This window comes from Aspergillus wentii (assembly GCF_001890725.1).
Source record: "Aspergillus wentii DTO 134E9 unplaced genomic scaffold ASPWEscaffold_1, whole genome shotgun sequence".
Lineage (NCBI taxonomy): Eukaryota > Fungi > Ascomycota > Eurotiomycetes > Eurotiales > Aspergillaceae > Aspergillus > Aspergillus wentii.
This window is the reverse complement of record NW_024467832.1, coordinates 3405928-3421233: the sequence shown is the minus strand read 5'-3', so window position 1 is coordinate 3421233 and position 15306 is coordinate 3405928. Positions and strand designations below refer to the sequence as shown.

The window sequence follows — 15306 nt, the reverse complement described above, 5'->3', positions numbered from 1 at the left end:
TCAGCACGACAGCGCCGGACGACAGCCATGGCCCCTAAGGTGGAAAACAAGCAAGGTAGGTTGAATACGTGCGATGCGATTGTTATTTCCCAGACTTCAGAATTGCTCTGGTATTTGAATCGCAAGGATTTGGTCTTGGTGGTGATATCTGCCAAATGACGGCATTTATCTTAGTTCTTTACACACAAATCCATCGAGAGAGAGAAAAAAAAAAAAAAAAAAACAACAACATTGGAGAGCGACAGGCTGAATTCTGCTTTATGCGTTTATCTGCCATTCTTTTCTTGTGCTTCTTAACGAAGAGTTATCAATATTCCATTTCAAGAGGGGCTGACCATATTTGTTCAATAGGCAAGACGAAGGCTGGTGCTGCCGCCAAGGCAGTCCTGAAGGGTGCAGGTGTATGTTGACATGATTGAATATCCCATATGCTGTTTCTTCATACTGAACTTTGTGATACAACCAGGCCAACAAGTCTCGCAAGATCCGCACCTCCACCACCTTCCACCGCCCCAAGACCCTCCAGCTCTCCCGGTCGCCCAAGTATCCCCGCAGCTCGATCCCACATGGCCCTCGCCTCGACTCGCACAAGGTCATCCTCTTCCCTCTCAACACCGAGAGCGCCATGAAGAAGATTGAGGAGAACAACACCCTGGTCTTTATTGTGGACGTCAAGGCCAACAAGCGCCAGATCAAGATGGCCCTCAAGAAGTTGTACGATGTTGAGACCGTCAAGGTCAACACCCTGGTCAGGTATGGAAATTCTATCTCACGAAGGATATCAGACGAGTTTTGAAGCTTGTGTCTAACTAGCTTCGACAGACCCGATGGATCGAAGAAGGCCTTTGCTCGGTTAACCCCTGACGTGGATGCTCTGGACGTCGCTGCCACCAAGCTGGCCATTGTCTAGATTGCTGGTTTTCTTTCGGTCTGGGCGAACTTTTTTTTTTACGCGGTGGTTCACAAATATCATACAGTTAGCTGCCAGAGTTGCAATGATGGCTGAATGATTAACAAAAAAGAAATACCTTTTTTTTAAATGCATGGTGGGATCGGAAATCTTAATGTCGTAAACCGGTGTAATACTTCAATAAACCCAGGAAAGGCTGCGCCAACAGGGCCATATGAGCGTGTCCCTGGCCGATTGGGTAATTGGTTTCTTTGCGGGTCTGCCGCAGACTACGTTCTTAATCCCGATACGTAAAATGGCTGACGCTGAGAGGTCATGATATAATATGTTTCTCTAGTTATACAATAAAAGGGTACAGAGGTTTGAAATCATCCCAATGCTGCTGCTGAACAGCCCAACTGTGCTTTATAACAGATATACTCAACCGGCCGGTTTACAGGATGGCCGACGTTAAAATGAAGCACATAATAATGAAGAAGTCCTCCATCGACGTCTGGCTAATGGATCGAAACCTTGGGTTTATTTATCCGCGAAGTTGTTCCAAGTGCTTCAAGACAGCAAAGTTCGTATCCATCCATCTTTCCACACAGTTCTGTGCACAAGATTCTTCTTTCCGATCCAACCGGCCTGAGGAGACCTTCGAAGTGATACATTTCTTCCAGCAAACATCGGCGAGGTGGTGGACAGCTGTTGGTGACAGTAATACCTAGTTAGCCATTACTGGAAAGACAGACAAAGAAAATAGGAATTAAACCCGCCGGTGAGTATGACAAAACAATACAATGATCAGGAATAGGAGATGGGCCTTATGGGACTATAAAGTATTTGTTGACCGATGATTACTTACTCTGTTGAATGTTCGACTTTTGGGCCTCACTCGTCAAGAACTGGTTCAATTCTTTCTTGTCGGCATCACTAAGCTTGGAGATATCGATTTGGGGTTGAGAGTCCATTTTGAGCGAGAGGAATGGGATATCAAATGAGGCAAGGAAATATTATTCAAGAACACGGATAGGTGTATCCAAAACACAGGTGCAATTAGAGCAGATGATAGTTGCAAGTATTGTTGTTTCTCTACCTATGACCATTATTGATTGAACAAGTTCTCACTGCTCGAGGCGGTGTGCACCGGCACAAAATGACCGCGGATCGTTCTGGTCTTCAAATGGGCTGTAGCACATGAAGGACACCAGCTCCAAACTCGCAGTTGAAATTAGCATAAAAAGAAGACAATATCAAAAGGCTATTGCAAGCTAAAAGGTGTTTTTTTCGGTCAAAATATTCCTACGCCTTGTACGCAATAACGTCAATAATGCCTCCGATCCGAACCTCCAAAAATCGCAAACCGCCACCAGCTGGCTTCGATGATATAGAAGATACGCTGCTGGAGTTCAACAACAAAATGAAAGATGCAGAGAATGCCTCGCATGATGGGAAAAAGAAACATGAGATGTTGTGGCCTATTTTCCAAATAAGCCATCAGCGTGAGCTCATTCTCCCTCCCTTCCATCTGCGACTGGAAGTACCTTGAGTGTTTATTAACTGAAATACTAGGCTCCAAATACATTTATGATCTCTATTATGAAAAAGAAGCTATATCAAAGCAGCTATACGACTGGCTTCTGAAGAATAATTATGCTGACGCGAACCTAATCGCAAAGTGGAAGAAACAGGGGTATGAAAAGGTACTGCTCATCAAATTCCCCTCCCCCAGTCTTATGCAATGCACCCATACTTTTAAAGCCCCGAGATCTTGAATATCTTGCTAAAAAATACTCCATCCACAGCTCTGTTGTCTCCGCTGCATGCAAACCAAAGAAACCAACTTTAACGCAACCTGTATCTGCCGTGTACCCAAAGCGCAACTCAAAGAAGACCAGATGATCCAGTGTGTCAGCTGCGGCTGTCGAGGCTGTGCAAGCAGCGATTAAATATCCTCCCACGTATCTATAAGAGAAAAAGATACAGAGAAAACAAAAGAAAAGGAAGCGAAAGAGTATGCCGCTTCAATCCAAGCAGACGAATATGACATTTTAACGGATTACTTGATACAAAATCTATCGCACAATGGTCTTAGAATCAGGATTACGGAGTAGTGACAAGTGGTCGGGCCACACTTCATACTACAGATGGCGTTTGGTGGGAACGAGATTCGTTCGTTCGTCTTACTCTTTTTCCAGCTCGCCTCCCCCTTTGACGATTCAATCTATCAAAGCTTCTGGACGTTTCTGTCTCACGGTTTTTGTTCCCTAATTTGCCTTATGTATGTTGCAGACTTGCTTTTCAAGACTAATATGATACCCTTTACGGAATGTTATATCAAAATTTATAGCTGTTTAAGAAAATTAGCTTGATAGGTACTGCCGAATGCCATGATAAATGACTTGCCCGAATCAACTCTATCTAGCACATTGCAGAAACATTCAATCAAGGTATAACTGAAAACCGCCAAAGAGAAGAACAAAAAAAAAAGATTTTGAACTCGTCAAACCATCGCATACTCATGTACATCTTAACAAATGTCGTCATAAAGGTCATAACATGGTCATCCCAGACTCAGTAATGTTTACTCCAGACCTTACCTCAGTCCAAGAAACTCCAGAAATTTGGCACGCCAGAAATAAAGAAGAGAGGGCAACAAGCTGCAGAGCAAAAAAAGAAAGAAGGGAAAACTAAGAAAAAAGGGAATAAAAAGAAAAACAAAAAACCCCTTTTGCAACAGACTCCATCCCAAACCCGGAAAAAATATCGTTCCTAGTATTATCCATAGAGCCAAGAGACTCAACCGAAATTGGAAATTATATTTCGATGGCCCAGGCATAAATAAGTGAAGAAATTAGCAACGTGCCAGTATGCAGTTACACTTTCCTTCAAAAGTGAGATAGTTGACTGGTAATGGTAGCCAATTCCGAAGAGTTGCCTCAGAATAAAGACGTGTTGCTCCGGTGGTTAAGGTGTGGTCTTGATGCAGGCGCTTTAGGTTTTGCAGGCTCCTCTTTGGTTTGACCGCCGATCTTCTGGAATCCTTGTAAAAGATCTACACCATCCACTTCACCAGGACTCTCGTCAAAAAGATGAAATGAAAAGAAATCGTCATGGGTAGCGTCGATGAAGCGACTAGAATCAGGCATCTTCGACGGGGACTCAGGAAATAGAAGGGCCTTGGATTTGTTCGAAGTCAAAGAGGGCAAGCCCGTCCGACTGTTCACATTGATAGCAGTGATATCAGCAAGGGCAGTTCCACCGGCTCCTCCATCAGCGCGAGCACGCTTAACAGAGCGCTTTTCTGGCGAGCCACATGCAGGGGTAGAAGCATTCTCAATGGCCGAGTCTGCGAAAACGTCGAAGCTGGCATGAAAATTATCGTTGGGTGTGAATGTTTCATCCTGAATATTGAAGGCCGGACTCCAAGGAAGATCTTCATCTGTAAGACCCAAATGCTTAATAGGAGAGTTAACCATCTGTTGGATTTTTTTCCGGTGATTCCGAAGATTTGTATTAGGAGAAACAGATGGCGGCGGTTTGGCCGGTTTTTTGAATTTGATGACGGGAGTAAGTGGCGGCGGCAGCATGCTAACGTATTCACCCCGAAGAGGTGAGGATCCAACAATCAAGCCTGAATCTTTGAGCGCACCAGAGTGGCTTGGACTGATGTCATGCGAAGAGCTTCGGATGCGGGCGATTTCTTCCTCGGCACGCCCACGCTTGATCCGTGGCGGGTCAATATCCAGGTCCGATGTTAGGATATGACTTGCTTTATTTGGCCTCATCGCTGAAGACTCGAGGGAGGAGAAGTAGCCGCTATCATTCATTGCAGCTGATTTGCGTTTTCTAGGCCGAGGAACAATGGCAGATGATGCAACGGTTTGGGAGGGCGTAGGAGGAGTGCCTGGGCGAGTAAAGCGCGGCGGAGCAACTGGAGGGGATGAGTGAATTGGTGGGGGTGGGGAAGAGCGTGGGGGGCGGCCCTGTGGTACAACAGCATTGGCACTTTCGTCGCCGGTATCTTCCTGGAGAGCAGGGTCGGAAGCAGGAAGCGTGGCGTCGGAGGACAAGTCCACATTTTGGGATGGCTTTGACGCGGTAGAATGAATCGGAGGCGGCGGCACTACCCAGGTAGCTGTACCAGTATTCTGTGGTAGAGATGACGATTCTCTTTGGGGGGCAGCAGGAAGGGGAAGGCTTGACATGGTTGCACGGCGCAAAGGCTTGTCCTTTAAAAACTGTGACTCCATTCCAGGCTCAATTGCCCAGTAATTTCCTTTGCCTGGGTCATCCTTCGGTCGTTCTTGTTTAATAAATGCCTTGTTCAGACTGAGGTTGTGGCGAATGCTATTTTGCCAGCCCGGGTCACTGTTCTTGTAGTATGAAAACGTGTCCGATATCCACTTGTATATCTGCGCCAAAGTCAGTCGTCTATTAGGCGCGCGTAGAATAGACATCCCAATCAGCGTCGCATAGCTGTACGGTGGCTTCGTGCCATCATCTTCAATGGGCGGCATTTCATGAGGCTCCGGCAAGTAAATCGAGATGACATCCTCCCGTTTCAATTTCTTCGCTGATCGCTCCTTCAAAGGTGCCGCCTCCATGAGTGTTCTTTTCAAAGGAACTTTTGCTCCATAGGAAGGATCTGGGAAATCGGCGAAACTATCATTCAGAGGCTCATTCGTCGGTTGATTGTCTCTTGGAGGCGCCTTCTCGGGGTTAACACTGGAAAAGGTTGTGAAAAGAGCAGATTGCGGCATCGAAGACGATGGTGGAATAGCAGAATGTGAATATGTGTTAAAGGGGGGCTTTTTGGTGGGTGAATCGGTGGTGAACATTGGAGGGGTCGGCGCAGTGATCGAAACAAACCCCAGCTTGGCCCGTCCAGACTGCGCTAGGCTAGACCTGCGATGCGCTTTTCGTGGGGATGGCTTGTTCGGCACGCTGGATGGTGGGTTCAAAACGTAATCCGGAGTCGAAGAGGCGTTCTCGATGGGTTGTAAAGGCAACGGCGAGGGCTCGAGGCGAGCGGAATGCGACTGGAATATTTCACTATCATAAGGCGAAGACGCTTCTGGGAACCTCTGCGCGATTGGCGCCGGACGCGTCGAATTCATAATCCTATCACTCAGTCTCGTTCCTCCTAGCCGAAAACTGCGCCAGGCAGATATATGACGCGTGAAAAGACAGGCTATGTATTGTTGAAGCGTGTACGCGGGAGATCGACGCTGGTCGAGGCGACAACTTGAGAAACTTCCGGTGTCTTGCGATGAGCACGGTTTTTAAATTCAGAGCGATATGTGTAGACAAGCCAGCATCAAAGAAACTCGGAATCCAGGGAAGTCGAGCGATATTATTCACGGGAAAGAGAGAGAGAAAAGGCGCGTGTAGCCCCCAGACAGCACAGCTAGGGATTGGGCCACAAGACACTAACAAAGGCACATTGAGACTGCGGCCCAAGCGGTAAAGACCACAAAAAGCAGGAGAGAAAGGGACCAAGGCAAGAAGTCAATGCGAAAAGCGATTCACATTCACTAAAACGCGAAGACCCAGGAGCTCCCACGGAGTCGAAGTCCAGGATATGGGAAAGGTGTGGGTAGATGGATGGATGGATGGATAGAGTTGCGCGAAGAAAGATCTGGGGAAGAAGAGATTGGATCGGAAGGGGAGAAGTAGGGTGAGGGTACTAGTTATCGAGGGAAGATAACCGGGAAGACGGCTTGATATTCTAAATCAAATCCCTTGGTCTTGGTTCAACTTTCTTTCTACAAGGTGGGGAGACAGAGGGGGGGGGGGGTGGAGGGTCGTTTGAAGATGGCCATCTCCTCCTGCTGCTGCTATGTATGTCGGAACTAGGAAGGGCTCCTACTCTTACTTCTCTTGGTCGAGGGAGGAATGGAAGGCCGGAACATGGCTGCGATGGGGATGCCCTCCTGCGCGCCTCGCGGGGTTGTATGGTATGGTTACGACGCGTCCAGCTACGCGTCTACTCACCAATTAAATCGATAATCTGGTCATTATCCCGCCACTTAGTATTGTCACGGATGACAATATTACAGCCTGTCTCAAAAGCATGCAGTCTCCACTTCCCTGCCAAACTACTGGCTCAGTCTGGCTGGGCTCCTTGCTCGATTCCCCGCCAGGAGCGATCATCTGGTCCAATAATATGGGGACATTGGCCGATCATGGGCCCATCCCGTGCGACTGACGAGGCAGGCATGTCCAGTCGTCCAGCCGCAGGGAGAGTCTAGGTCTTTCAACTATGGACTAAAAAAGTGAATTACTAGAGTCCATTGTCCAAGAAATCAGAAGCTGTTGATGTAACTACCTAGCTACGGAGTATTCATTTTTCATTGACATACGGGTTATATAGTTGGTTTTCTATAATTATAACGATAATCATATTATTACTATCAAACCACCGCACTAGTACGGAGTACATACTACCTATCCAATACTATCTAATAGCTAGGTGAGTAATTGCTGTGGATTGAACCCTTTCTCAGTGAGGGGTTTAGAACATAGGAGGCTGAGACATTGAACTACTCTGTGGGCTGAATAATGTAAGTAGAATGTACCATTCAGCCACAGTATCTCATATGTGACATGAGATGTTTCACCTACAATGATATCAAGATGTAAGTCAGTCTAGTTACTCTAGTTATGAAGTGCAGGGCATATGTTGGATCATGGTGTTTATATACATGCATGTATCCTGTATATAAAGCATAAAGTATTAACCTTCTATCATGTATTCTCAACCACGCACATGCACATCCAAATATACATGAATACCAAAGGGCAAAGGGCAAAGTGCATGGTGGGTTTTTTTTTTTTTTTTTTTTTTTTTTTAACTACCCTCAGGTTTTTCCCCTCTGCTTGTGTACAGAGTACTTCGTATAAGTAATGAGCATTGCCTGATATCCCTGCTCCTGCTAGGTAGATGATTGAAGGCCACGTCAGTCACAAAAGCTACTTGGCAAATCGCAGGAAGATATAGTCCTCTATGAAACTCCAGTCTTTTGCTCTATATATATCCCGTGTAGCTGTCTTGACACATAAGTAGATCCCAATATGATAGCCTAAACCCTCTATTCCTTGCCAATGAATATAACAACCTTGCTTGCTGTAACAACCGTAATGCCTACCTAGACAGATGCCATAACGCCCACCCAAAGGGTAAAAAAAAAAACATTTTATATCAAATCATGAAAGAGGCAGTCAGTGAAAAGGGGCGCCGAGAATCTATCTAAAGCAAGATGAAGAAATCAGGGGACACAAAAAAAAAAGGGGGGGAGGGCGGCGAGGAAAGAGAAGGCCAACCCCATGCATTGGGCCAAAAAAGCCATTCACTCCAATTAGATGCAACTGGGTGGTCATTTTTCCAACGTCATGATTTCACATGACTTGTGGTAAACAAAATGAAATGTTCTTCTTCGTCTCAGGATAAGAAAATTTGACGGAAACTTCAAAACACCAGAATATAGATGTCCCGAGCACCACAAAATGGCACATGGTCTTTTCAATCCAGAAATGTAAACATACTAGTGTGGATTATATTTAGGGCACGGTCTGCATCTCTTTCTTCAATAACACAGGAAATGTTGATTTCGCTTGCACCTGGAGAACGAAAAAAAGCTATTAGGACATAGTCGAGTGCGATAATGGGAAAATGAAAAGTATAATTACCTTGCGAGATCATCTCGATGTTAACATTATTTTCACCAAGTGTTGAGAACATTCGCCCAGCGACCCCAATCATGTTCTTCATTTGCTTTCCGACAAGACTGAGGATTGCCATCTCCGGGATTATGTCAACTGTTCCATACTTCTGAAGGTCATTCAAGGCCCCTTTGAGGTCATCATCAATGATCTGGTACTCATCCCTTCCGACCCCATTTAAAAGGGGCATCTCAGAGTGCAGAGCCATAGATACGTGGACTTCACTTGTCGAAATCAAATCTATCGAGAGCCGCCAGCGGTCAAGCACCGAGAATATGCCAGCAAAAAACCCATGCGACAATGAGCGCTTGTTGGAATGTACGTTGATCACGAGTATTTTATGCTTGATTGTCACGGCTGTTGGTCGTTTCGGCCTCTGCATAAGACTAGGGCTTCGCGTACGGAACAATCGAGGGTCATGTCCTGGGGTCGTCCTTTCAAGTTCAGCGGTTGAGTCAGGAAAGATTATGGTGCCATTTCCCTTTGGATTCATAACGTTCTTTATGCGAATTGGGATCTTGGCACGAATAACTTGCTCCATAGTAAAGGGATGGATAACTTCAGAGCCGTAGAAAGTCAGTTCAGCTGCCTCGGCAGGCGTAATTACCGGTAAGAGGCGAGCGGTAGGCACTTTGCGCGGGTCTGCAGTAAATATCCCATCAACCTCCTTCCAGACTTGCAACTCCTTGGCATTCACCCCAACCGCAACAAGGGCAGCACAAAGATCCGTGTAGCCACGTCCGATTTGATCTAAAAGTCCTCCAGGAACGGTCCCGAAGAACCCAGTAATAACTGGCACTTTTCCTTCACATTCTCGGATCTTTGCGCCGAGTGAATTGGCGAGATTGTTGTAGAATTCCTGGTCAAGGCCTTGACTCCCGATTGGAAAGGTGATGATATCAGAGAGATCCACGTATTGTGAGTCTACTCCTCGATCTTGAATGAAGGCAGTCATGAGCCGACAGCTTAGTTTCTCTCCTGTGCTAATCACCTTGTCCACACACCGGGCACTGATTTCTCCAAGCGTCTGAGCGGCTTCCAAGAATTTGAGAACTCTTTCGCATTCGCCGGTGATATCTGCAGTCACCTGGGCTTTCAGTTCAGCAGAATTTAGCTGTTCCTCGGCGACCTGTACATGTTCCAGCCGGACTGCCTCGACGAAGGAGGCATAGTGTTGTGATTGAGAGTTTTCTGCGTCGCGCGCTGCTCGTAACAAACTACAAGCTCACCAGACATCAGAATCAGGGACCAGAAACAGGAAATGAAGGTTGGATAAATGAGACCAAAGCATGTATTTGGTATTGAAATCATCCGGCTGTGAAACGAATATGACTCACCGATTTGTAGTACCCTCGGCTTTTGTAGAACTGCTCCTAGCAGAGCACACCACAGCCACACTGTGTTCTGCAAGACTTGGTCTAGATAAAGACACTCATTATTAAACATGCGACTATGGAAATGTCGGATTCCTGTAAGAATACTCACAGCACAACCTGATCAATGATATTGAGTGCAAACTTCCCAACACTGGTCCCCCCAAACTTCTGCACTACCCAATTGCTATTCGAGCCAGCGGGGTTGCCATTGACCTTGGACAGGAGATCTGAACTGGATTGAAGGCTGCCTTCCATTCTGATCAATTCGAACAACCACAGGATAAATGGTCATGTAATCGAGTAGTGCCTTGAACCTGGCATGGGCAGCGGGGCAACCCTTTTATGTATGTGCACACTGTAGTCTGGCGATTTGCGAAAGCGGAGCACTCTGGTAGCCCTTTTGACTCAAAGAAACTTTTTTTTTTCTTTTTTCCGCCTTCCCCTGCGGACACGGCCCACAAAACGATATCGGAGAAAAAAAAAAAAAGGCAGGGGTGGTTCCGAAATCTGAAAGAAAGTCTGCCAATATTACCTGTAGGCATTGGTATTATGTACGTACTTTATCGGAATAATATGATCATGGTACATCCGTTGCTTATTATAACAAGTTGAGTCCACAAGCAAAAGCATTATTTAGGTAGACAGTATGAGCGCAATACTCCAGCATTCTCATCGCCCTTGCTCTCTGAATCACTGATGCGAGGGATTTGACGTATCTATGAAAGGAATGATATTAAATACCTAGTCATGTATGCGTACGATACATGTATGGGAATGGGAACACTCTGTCTACCTATGGATGAACTTCATAGTATTTATTGTTTACTACTTAGAAGGAAAGAGGGATATATAGTCATTCATAAACGTTCAAGAAGAATAGAGTCAATCTATGCATGGCTTACTCATCATAAGGTAGGTACCTACGTACTGTACAGCAATCAATAAAGCACACAGTAGCATACCGACATCGTAGTAGTAGCACGTATTTTCGTCCACAATTGCCGCGCCTCTCTTCATACCTCGATCAGTCATCTTTGAAAAAAAATAAAATAAAATAACATTGTCTGAAACCACAATACGTTTAAGTTCCGGATAAGAGCACTTTCATTACGGCAAGATCCTTAAAACTCAAGCGTATACCTTATCAGTCTTAGGTTCGAAGGACAAGCCTTACCTCGATTTTGTTTTATCTCCTTCTATCCATCACCCTATTTATTGGCATAAGCCATTTCGCTGTGCAATTTCTAGCGATAAAAAGAAATTTTTTGCCGTTTGACTACCGTTGCCTATCAAACGAAACTTACGTGCCATGGACAGGAATGGAGACATAGCAATATGCCCTTTTTGCCCTTTTTCTGATCCTGAAACCAATTTTGTTGAGGAGCATATCGAATACTGTCACCCTGAAAATAGTACACAGTCCAAGGCTGGCCATAGTGTGTCTCCTGAGAATCTGCATGGAGCAAACTATGAGCACCAGCAATTACAGCCATCAATTGAAGAAGACCACATGGGCAAATATGTCGATTGCCCCCATGGTTGTGGGGAAGTAGTGGTAAATGTCGAACTTTCAACTCATCTTGACTTGCATTTTGCAGAGGGAATTGCGCTTGACAATGCAGATATCACCCAGACAGAACCGAGCGGCTCGGGAACGGTCGCGCCCGATTCTGATGAATCTCCTGATGATGAAACTATACTATCATCGTATAAATCTTCAGCTAAGGGGCATCAAAAAAAGGGCGAATCCCCGCAGTACGAATTGAGAAAGGGCAACGGAGCTCGTCTCCCCAATAGCACACCAGCTGGCGACATCAAGAGGCTTGGGGTATTGTTTTCGAAGTGACCTCACTACGCTTTTATTATTATTTTTTTTTTTTTTACTGATTGAGAGTCTAGCGTGCGGAGCTGGGGCCTCATGCCCACGAGAAGCGAATGCCATCATGGCTGAGGCGAATGCTAGAAAAGGGTGCCAAAACCACACAGTCCAATCGAATTACTTCGGACGGTATGCTTTCGAGACATGAAACGGTTGAGAATGAGACTACTGGAATTATCCCAGTACTTGCCCAGCTCTGTGAGCAGGATAAGTCTATCCAACGTGCTTTCTTCTGTAGCCCCAAAGTCAGTCATATTTTCAAAATGCCCAGAGAGGGCGGGTTTTGTGGCTATAGGAACATCCAAATGCTTGTCTCCTACATCCAAGGATCCCAGTCCACGGGGCATGAGCAGTTTTCTGGAAAGTTACCAACAATTTTGGAATTGCAAGATATGATAGAAAAGGCTTGGGATATGGGATTCAACAGTGTTGGGAGAGTCGAAACCGGAGGAATTCGCGGCACAAGGAAATTCATTGGCACGCCTGAGGTGAAACCCCTCTGGAACCCTCAATAATTAATTCGTACATTTCTAATCCCACGAAGGCACAGGCTCTATTTACGAGTCTCGGAATACCGTGAGTGCTGATCTGTTTTCTTTTCTCCCCATTCCAATAGCGGTTCTGACATTGATTAGGTGTGAAGCCAATAGTATTAGTGAAACAAATAAATTGCGTGGTTATGATGCTTTATACAGGAATATTGCTTCATATTTCCAGCCTGCATTTTCCTTGGATGGAAATGATAAGAAAGTTATTACGACGAGTTTACCACCCATATACTTTCAACACCAAGGTATGACATGCTCATCTCCCTTTTCGTGTCGTGGGACCTAGTGTCTGACTAGGGGGTTCATCAGGACACTCCTTGACAATCATCGGGTTTGAGATTCGGGGAAACGGCAGTGGAAACCTCCTTGTATTCGACCCGATGTTCAAGACTTCACCGGCAATAAAGCGTTTGGTAGGGACGAATGCAAAGTCTTCAGACCCGGCTCGACTTCTGAAAGCACACCGTCGAGGCGCAGCATACTTGCAGAAGTATAAAGTTTTCGAAATCCTTAAGTAAGCTTGATTATACGTCAAATTGTGAGGCATGACTGACACTCCTAGGCTCTCCGTCCCGGATTTGGAGATCTACCATAATCCATAAAGCAGCTTACTTGTACATACACATACAGCTTTTGACACATCTGGAGCACAGAGGGAGGGGTGCAATAATAGAACAAAACCATTCAAGCTCTCTATGTACACACATTCCTTTTTCTTTTGCCTTTGACAGACCACTGCTGATGGTTAGAGCATATAACTTGTAATATTCCAATAACAAACGCCTATATAGATATAACGTGGAGTTTTGTTATCTTAAAATGTATATCTATTTTAAACTTATTTCTACCTAGTGCTGGGACATCGAGTATTATATACCTACCTGGTGAGTCCTACGATCTTATCTGTGTCCGATAACCGGACCAATTTAATCCGACCAGGCGTCTGGGGATTGCCCCACGGAAATTTTCCCCTCTGACCCCTCGTCACCACAGTTTATCTAAAAACATCACCATCGCCGCTGAGGGGCATAATGCGAACATTTCCAAATGTGATCATCACCGGCACCCCTGGGGTGGGGAAGACTGTCCATTGTGAGCAATTGGCGCAAGAAACTGGGCTGCGACACCTATCGATCAATCAAGTTGCAAAAGACCGACATTGTTATGAGACCTATGACCAGGAATTGGAAACTTGGGTCGTAGACGAGGACAAGGTATGCACTTTTACTTTCACATTCCTCTTTTTTTTTTTTTTTTTTTTTTTGCCCGGCTCATTCTCCCTGATGGCTGTTGATGTCCCCTATGGAATTAAGCGATGACGGTTGTAGACCTAAGTGCTCTTACCTCTGCTTCGAATTATGCTCACGCTTCAATCTCCTCGTAGCTCCTAGATGCAATTGAAGATGAGGTGCTTCAGGGTGGTTACCTAATTGATTGGCATGCGTGCGATCTATTTCCCAAATCCTGGGTCGATCTAGTCGTTGTTTTGCGATGCCCATCTACCTCTGTGCTATATGATCGTCTCTCAACAAGGTACTTTGCCCATTGAGCATCCCCTTTCCCCTGCCCTTCCTGCGATCTCCTAGCTGAAATTTCTCTCTCTCTCTCTTTTTCTTTTGGCTGCAGGGGATATCATGAAGTCAAGCTACAGGAAAATTTAGATGCAGAGATTTTCGGCGTTCTTTTGGAAGAAGCTCGAGATGCTTTCGATGAAGAGGCGGTGGTTGAGTTAAACAGTGAAAAGGATGACGATGTGGAGAGCAACTGTGCAAGAATCTCAACTTGGGTGGAGTCATGGAAAAGGGCGCAATCTGAAAATACGGTTTAACCTCGAATCTCGAATGCAGAATCATATATTCTTGATGCATTTGTATACCACCATCTCTATATTATCGTTTCAGACTTGTGTCTCGGAGAGCCAATTCTGGAGTTTCACCAATGCCTTGTACCGATGAGATATTTCGTTCTGTTCAGGCGTTTAGTTTGACTATGTAACACCGATCATTTTGTTTTGTCTCACCTTCTTTTCCCTATCCATTTCGGCGTATGTTGTCCCTTGGTATTCAAAGATAGGGTCCCATCCTATACAACGTTTATGAGAATTCGACAGCCCATAGTTTTAGGTTGATGTCTACATACCAAAATTCGCTGGGCCCCTTGGCCTCACAATTGCACCCTGGCGAGAAAAAAAATTAGGTTTCTGGTAAGATGCATTCCTGATCATGATAAACTCATACCTCTGTTCTCCCTTGAAATAGAATGGGTTCGGATCCAGGCCCGCGGCAGAATGCAAATGTACACACAGCTTCTGCAGTTCTATCCTCGAATGAATCGAGCATCTTGTTAAGACCTTCGTGGCCCAATGCGTCGAGAAATTGTTTTCTTGGTTGGCGTTAGCTCCTGGAGATATATAACATGATCATAACCTTCCTCCGAGATAGTGGTGCGTACATACATGTAGGGGCCAGGGAGACCTTTCAGTACGTGGAATTCAAGAGCAGTATCTTCTGTAAGAACAGGTCCCTTGATCTACTCGGGTCGTGTTCATATTCAAATGAGCAATGGATCTTTTGAAATAGAAAACAACCATGGCTTACCGCGTCTGCTGCACGTCGGCATTTCTCCTTGGCAATATCCTCAATGCTCCCTTGTATTTCCGGTACATCGATCACCTGGTTTTCAACGTCGACGACACTGCCAAGTATTGCTCTCACTTCTGCCAATTTATTCTTATTGCCAGTGATAAAGTTTAGCTTCTTCAATGTAGACATGGTGATGGCGTTCGCGTGATGGAAGACGCAGCAAAGCAAGACCAACAAGTTGGAAATAATTGCCAAAAAGCGGTGTTCAGTAGCGCAGCTTTATTATTGCCCCTCCCCCACCAGC

At 45.5% G+C, this 15306-nt stretch overlaps 10 protein-coding genes across 10 annotated transcripts; 5 read left to right on the top strand and 5 right to left on the bottom strand.

Moving 5' to 3' along the window:
* Positions 1-27: 27 nt before the first annotated feature.
* On the top strand, positions 28-910 carry ASPWEDRAFT_102323 (60S ribosomal protein uL23; the record flags this gene model as incomplete). Its single annotated transcript, XM_040827465.1, has 4 exons — positions 28-81; positions 363-401; positions 467-753; positions 823-910. The coding sequence occupies 4 exons, from the start codon at positions 28-30 to the stop codon at positions 908-910; spliced, it is 468 nt and encodes a 155-aa protein (XP_040694980.1).
* A 383-nt stretch (positions 911-1293) lies between these two features.
* Positions 1294-1916, bottom strand: ASPWEDRAFT_34823 (Tim10/DDP family zinc finger protein). Its single transcript, XM_040834102.1, has 2 exons — positions 1758-1916; positions 1294-1597 (listed from the first exon to the last, which is right to left on the bottom strand). The coding sequence occupies exons 1-2, from the start codon at positions 1861-1863 to the stop codon at positions 1434-1436; spliced, it is 270 nt and encodes an 89-aa protein (XP_040694979.1). The 5' UTR covers positions 1864-1916; the 3' UTR covers positions 1294-1433.
* Positions 1917-2222: 306 nt separating this feature from the next.
* Positions 2223-2841, top strand: ASPWEDRAFT_102459 (BUD31 family protein; the record flags this gene model as incomplete). Its single annotated transcript, XM_040827478.1, has 3 exons — positions 2223-2394; positions 2465-2595; positions 2698-2841. 3 exons carry the CDS (start codon positions 2223-2225, stop codon positions 2839-2841), a joined length of 447 nt encoding a protein of 148 aa, XP_040694978.1.
* Positions 2842-3831: 990 nt separating this feature from the next.
* On the bottom strand, positions 3832-6012 carry ASPWEDRAFT_47908 (forkhead box transcription factor; the record flags this gene model as incomplete). Its single annotated transcript, XM_040837028.1, has 1 exon — positions 3832-6012. The coding sequence occupies one exon, from the start codon at positions 6010-6012 to the stop codon at positions 3832-3834; it is 2181 nt and encodes a 726-aa protein (XP_040694977.1).
* Positions 6013-8417: 2405 nt separating this feature from the next.
* Positions 8418-10248, bottom strand: ASPWEDRAFT_99858 (aspartate kinase; the record flags this gene model as incomplete). The annotated part of the gene is made up of 4 exons (XM_040839696.1): positions 8418-8515; positions 8585-9834; positions 9955-10035; positions 10103-10248. The coding sequence occupies 4 exons, from the start codon at positions 10246-10248 to the stop codon at positions 8418-8420; spliced, it is 1575 nt and encodes a 524-aa protein (XP_040694976.1).
* On the bottom strand, positions 10097-10638 carry ASPWEDRAFT_257943 (uncharacterized protein). The gene has a single exon (XM_040832775.1). It carries the CDS (start codon positions 10533-10535, stop codon positions 10254-10256), a length of 282 nt encoding a protein of 93 aa, XP_040694975.1. The 5' UTR covers positions 10536-10638; the 3' UTR covers positions 10097-10253.
* Positions 10639-11120: 482 nt separating this feature from the next.
* On the top strand, positions 11121-12276 carry ASPWEDRAFT_258093 (uncharacterized protein). Its single transcript, XM_040832777.1, has 2 exons — positions 11121-11835; positions 11893-12276. Exons 1-2 carry the CDS (start codon positions 11303-11305, stop codon positions 11942-11944), a joined length of 585 nt encoding a protein of 194 aa, XP_040694974.1. The 5' UTR covers positions 11121-11302; the 3' UTR covers positions 11945-12276.
* On the top strand, positions 11859-13439 carry ASPWEDRAFT_34819 (C78 family peptidase). The gene is made up of 6 exons (XM_040834100.1): positions 11859-12360; positions 12417-12448; positions 12508-12665; positions 12730-12934; positions 12983-13304; positions 13414-13439. The coding sequence occupies exons 1-5, from the start codon at positions 11929-11931 to the stop codon at positions 13020-13022; spliced, it is 867 nt and encodes a 288-aa protein (XP_040694973.1). The 5' UTR covers positions 11859-11928; the 3' UTR covers positions 13023-13304; positions 13414-13439.
* Positions 13440-13451: 12 nt separating this feature from the next.
* ASPWEDRAFT_732084 (nucleoside triphosphates FAP7) lies at positions 13452-14643 on the top strand (the record flags this gene model as incomplete). Its single annotated transcript, XM_040839294.1, has 3 exons — positions 13452-13634; positions 13805-13953; positions 14047-14643. 3 exons carry the CDS (start codon positions 13452-13454, stop codon positions 14246-14248), a joined length of 534 nt encoding a protein of 177 aa, XP_040694972.1. The 3' UTR covers positions 14249-14643.
* Positions 14318-15191, bottom strand: ASPWEDRAFT_102492 (non-canonical purine NTP pyrophosphatase; the record flags this gene model as incomplete). The annotated part of the gene is made up of 6 exons (XM_040827481.1): positions 14318-14386; positions 14441-14502; positions 14560-14596; positions 14658-14802; positions 14876-14949; positions 15018-15191. 6 exons carry the CDS (start codon positions 15189-15191, stop codon positions 14318-14320), a joined length of 561 nt encoding a protein of 186 aa, XP_040694971.1.
* Positions 15192-15306: the final 115 nt, after the last annotated feature.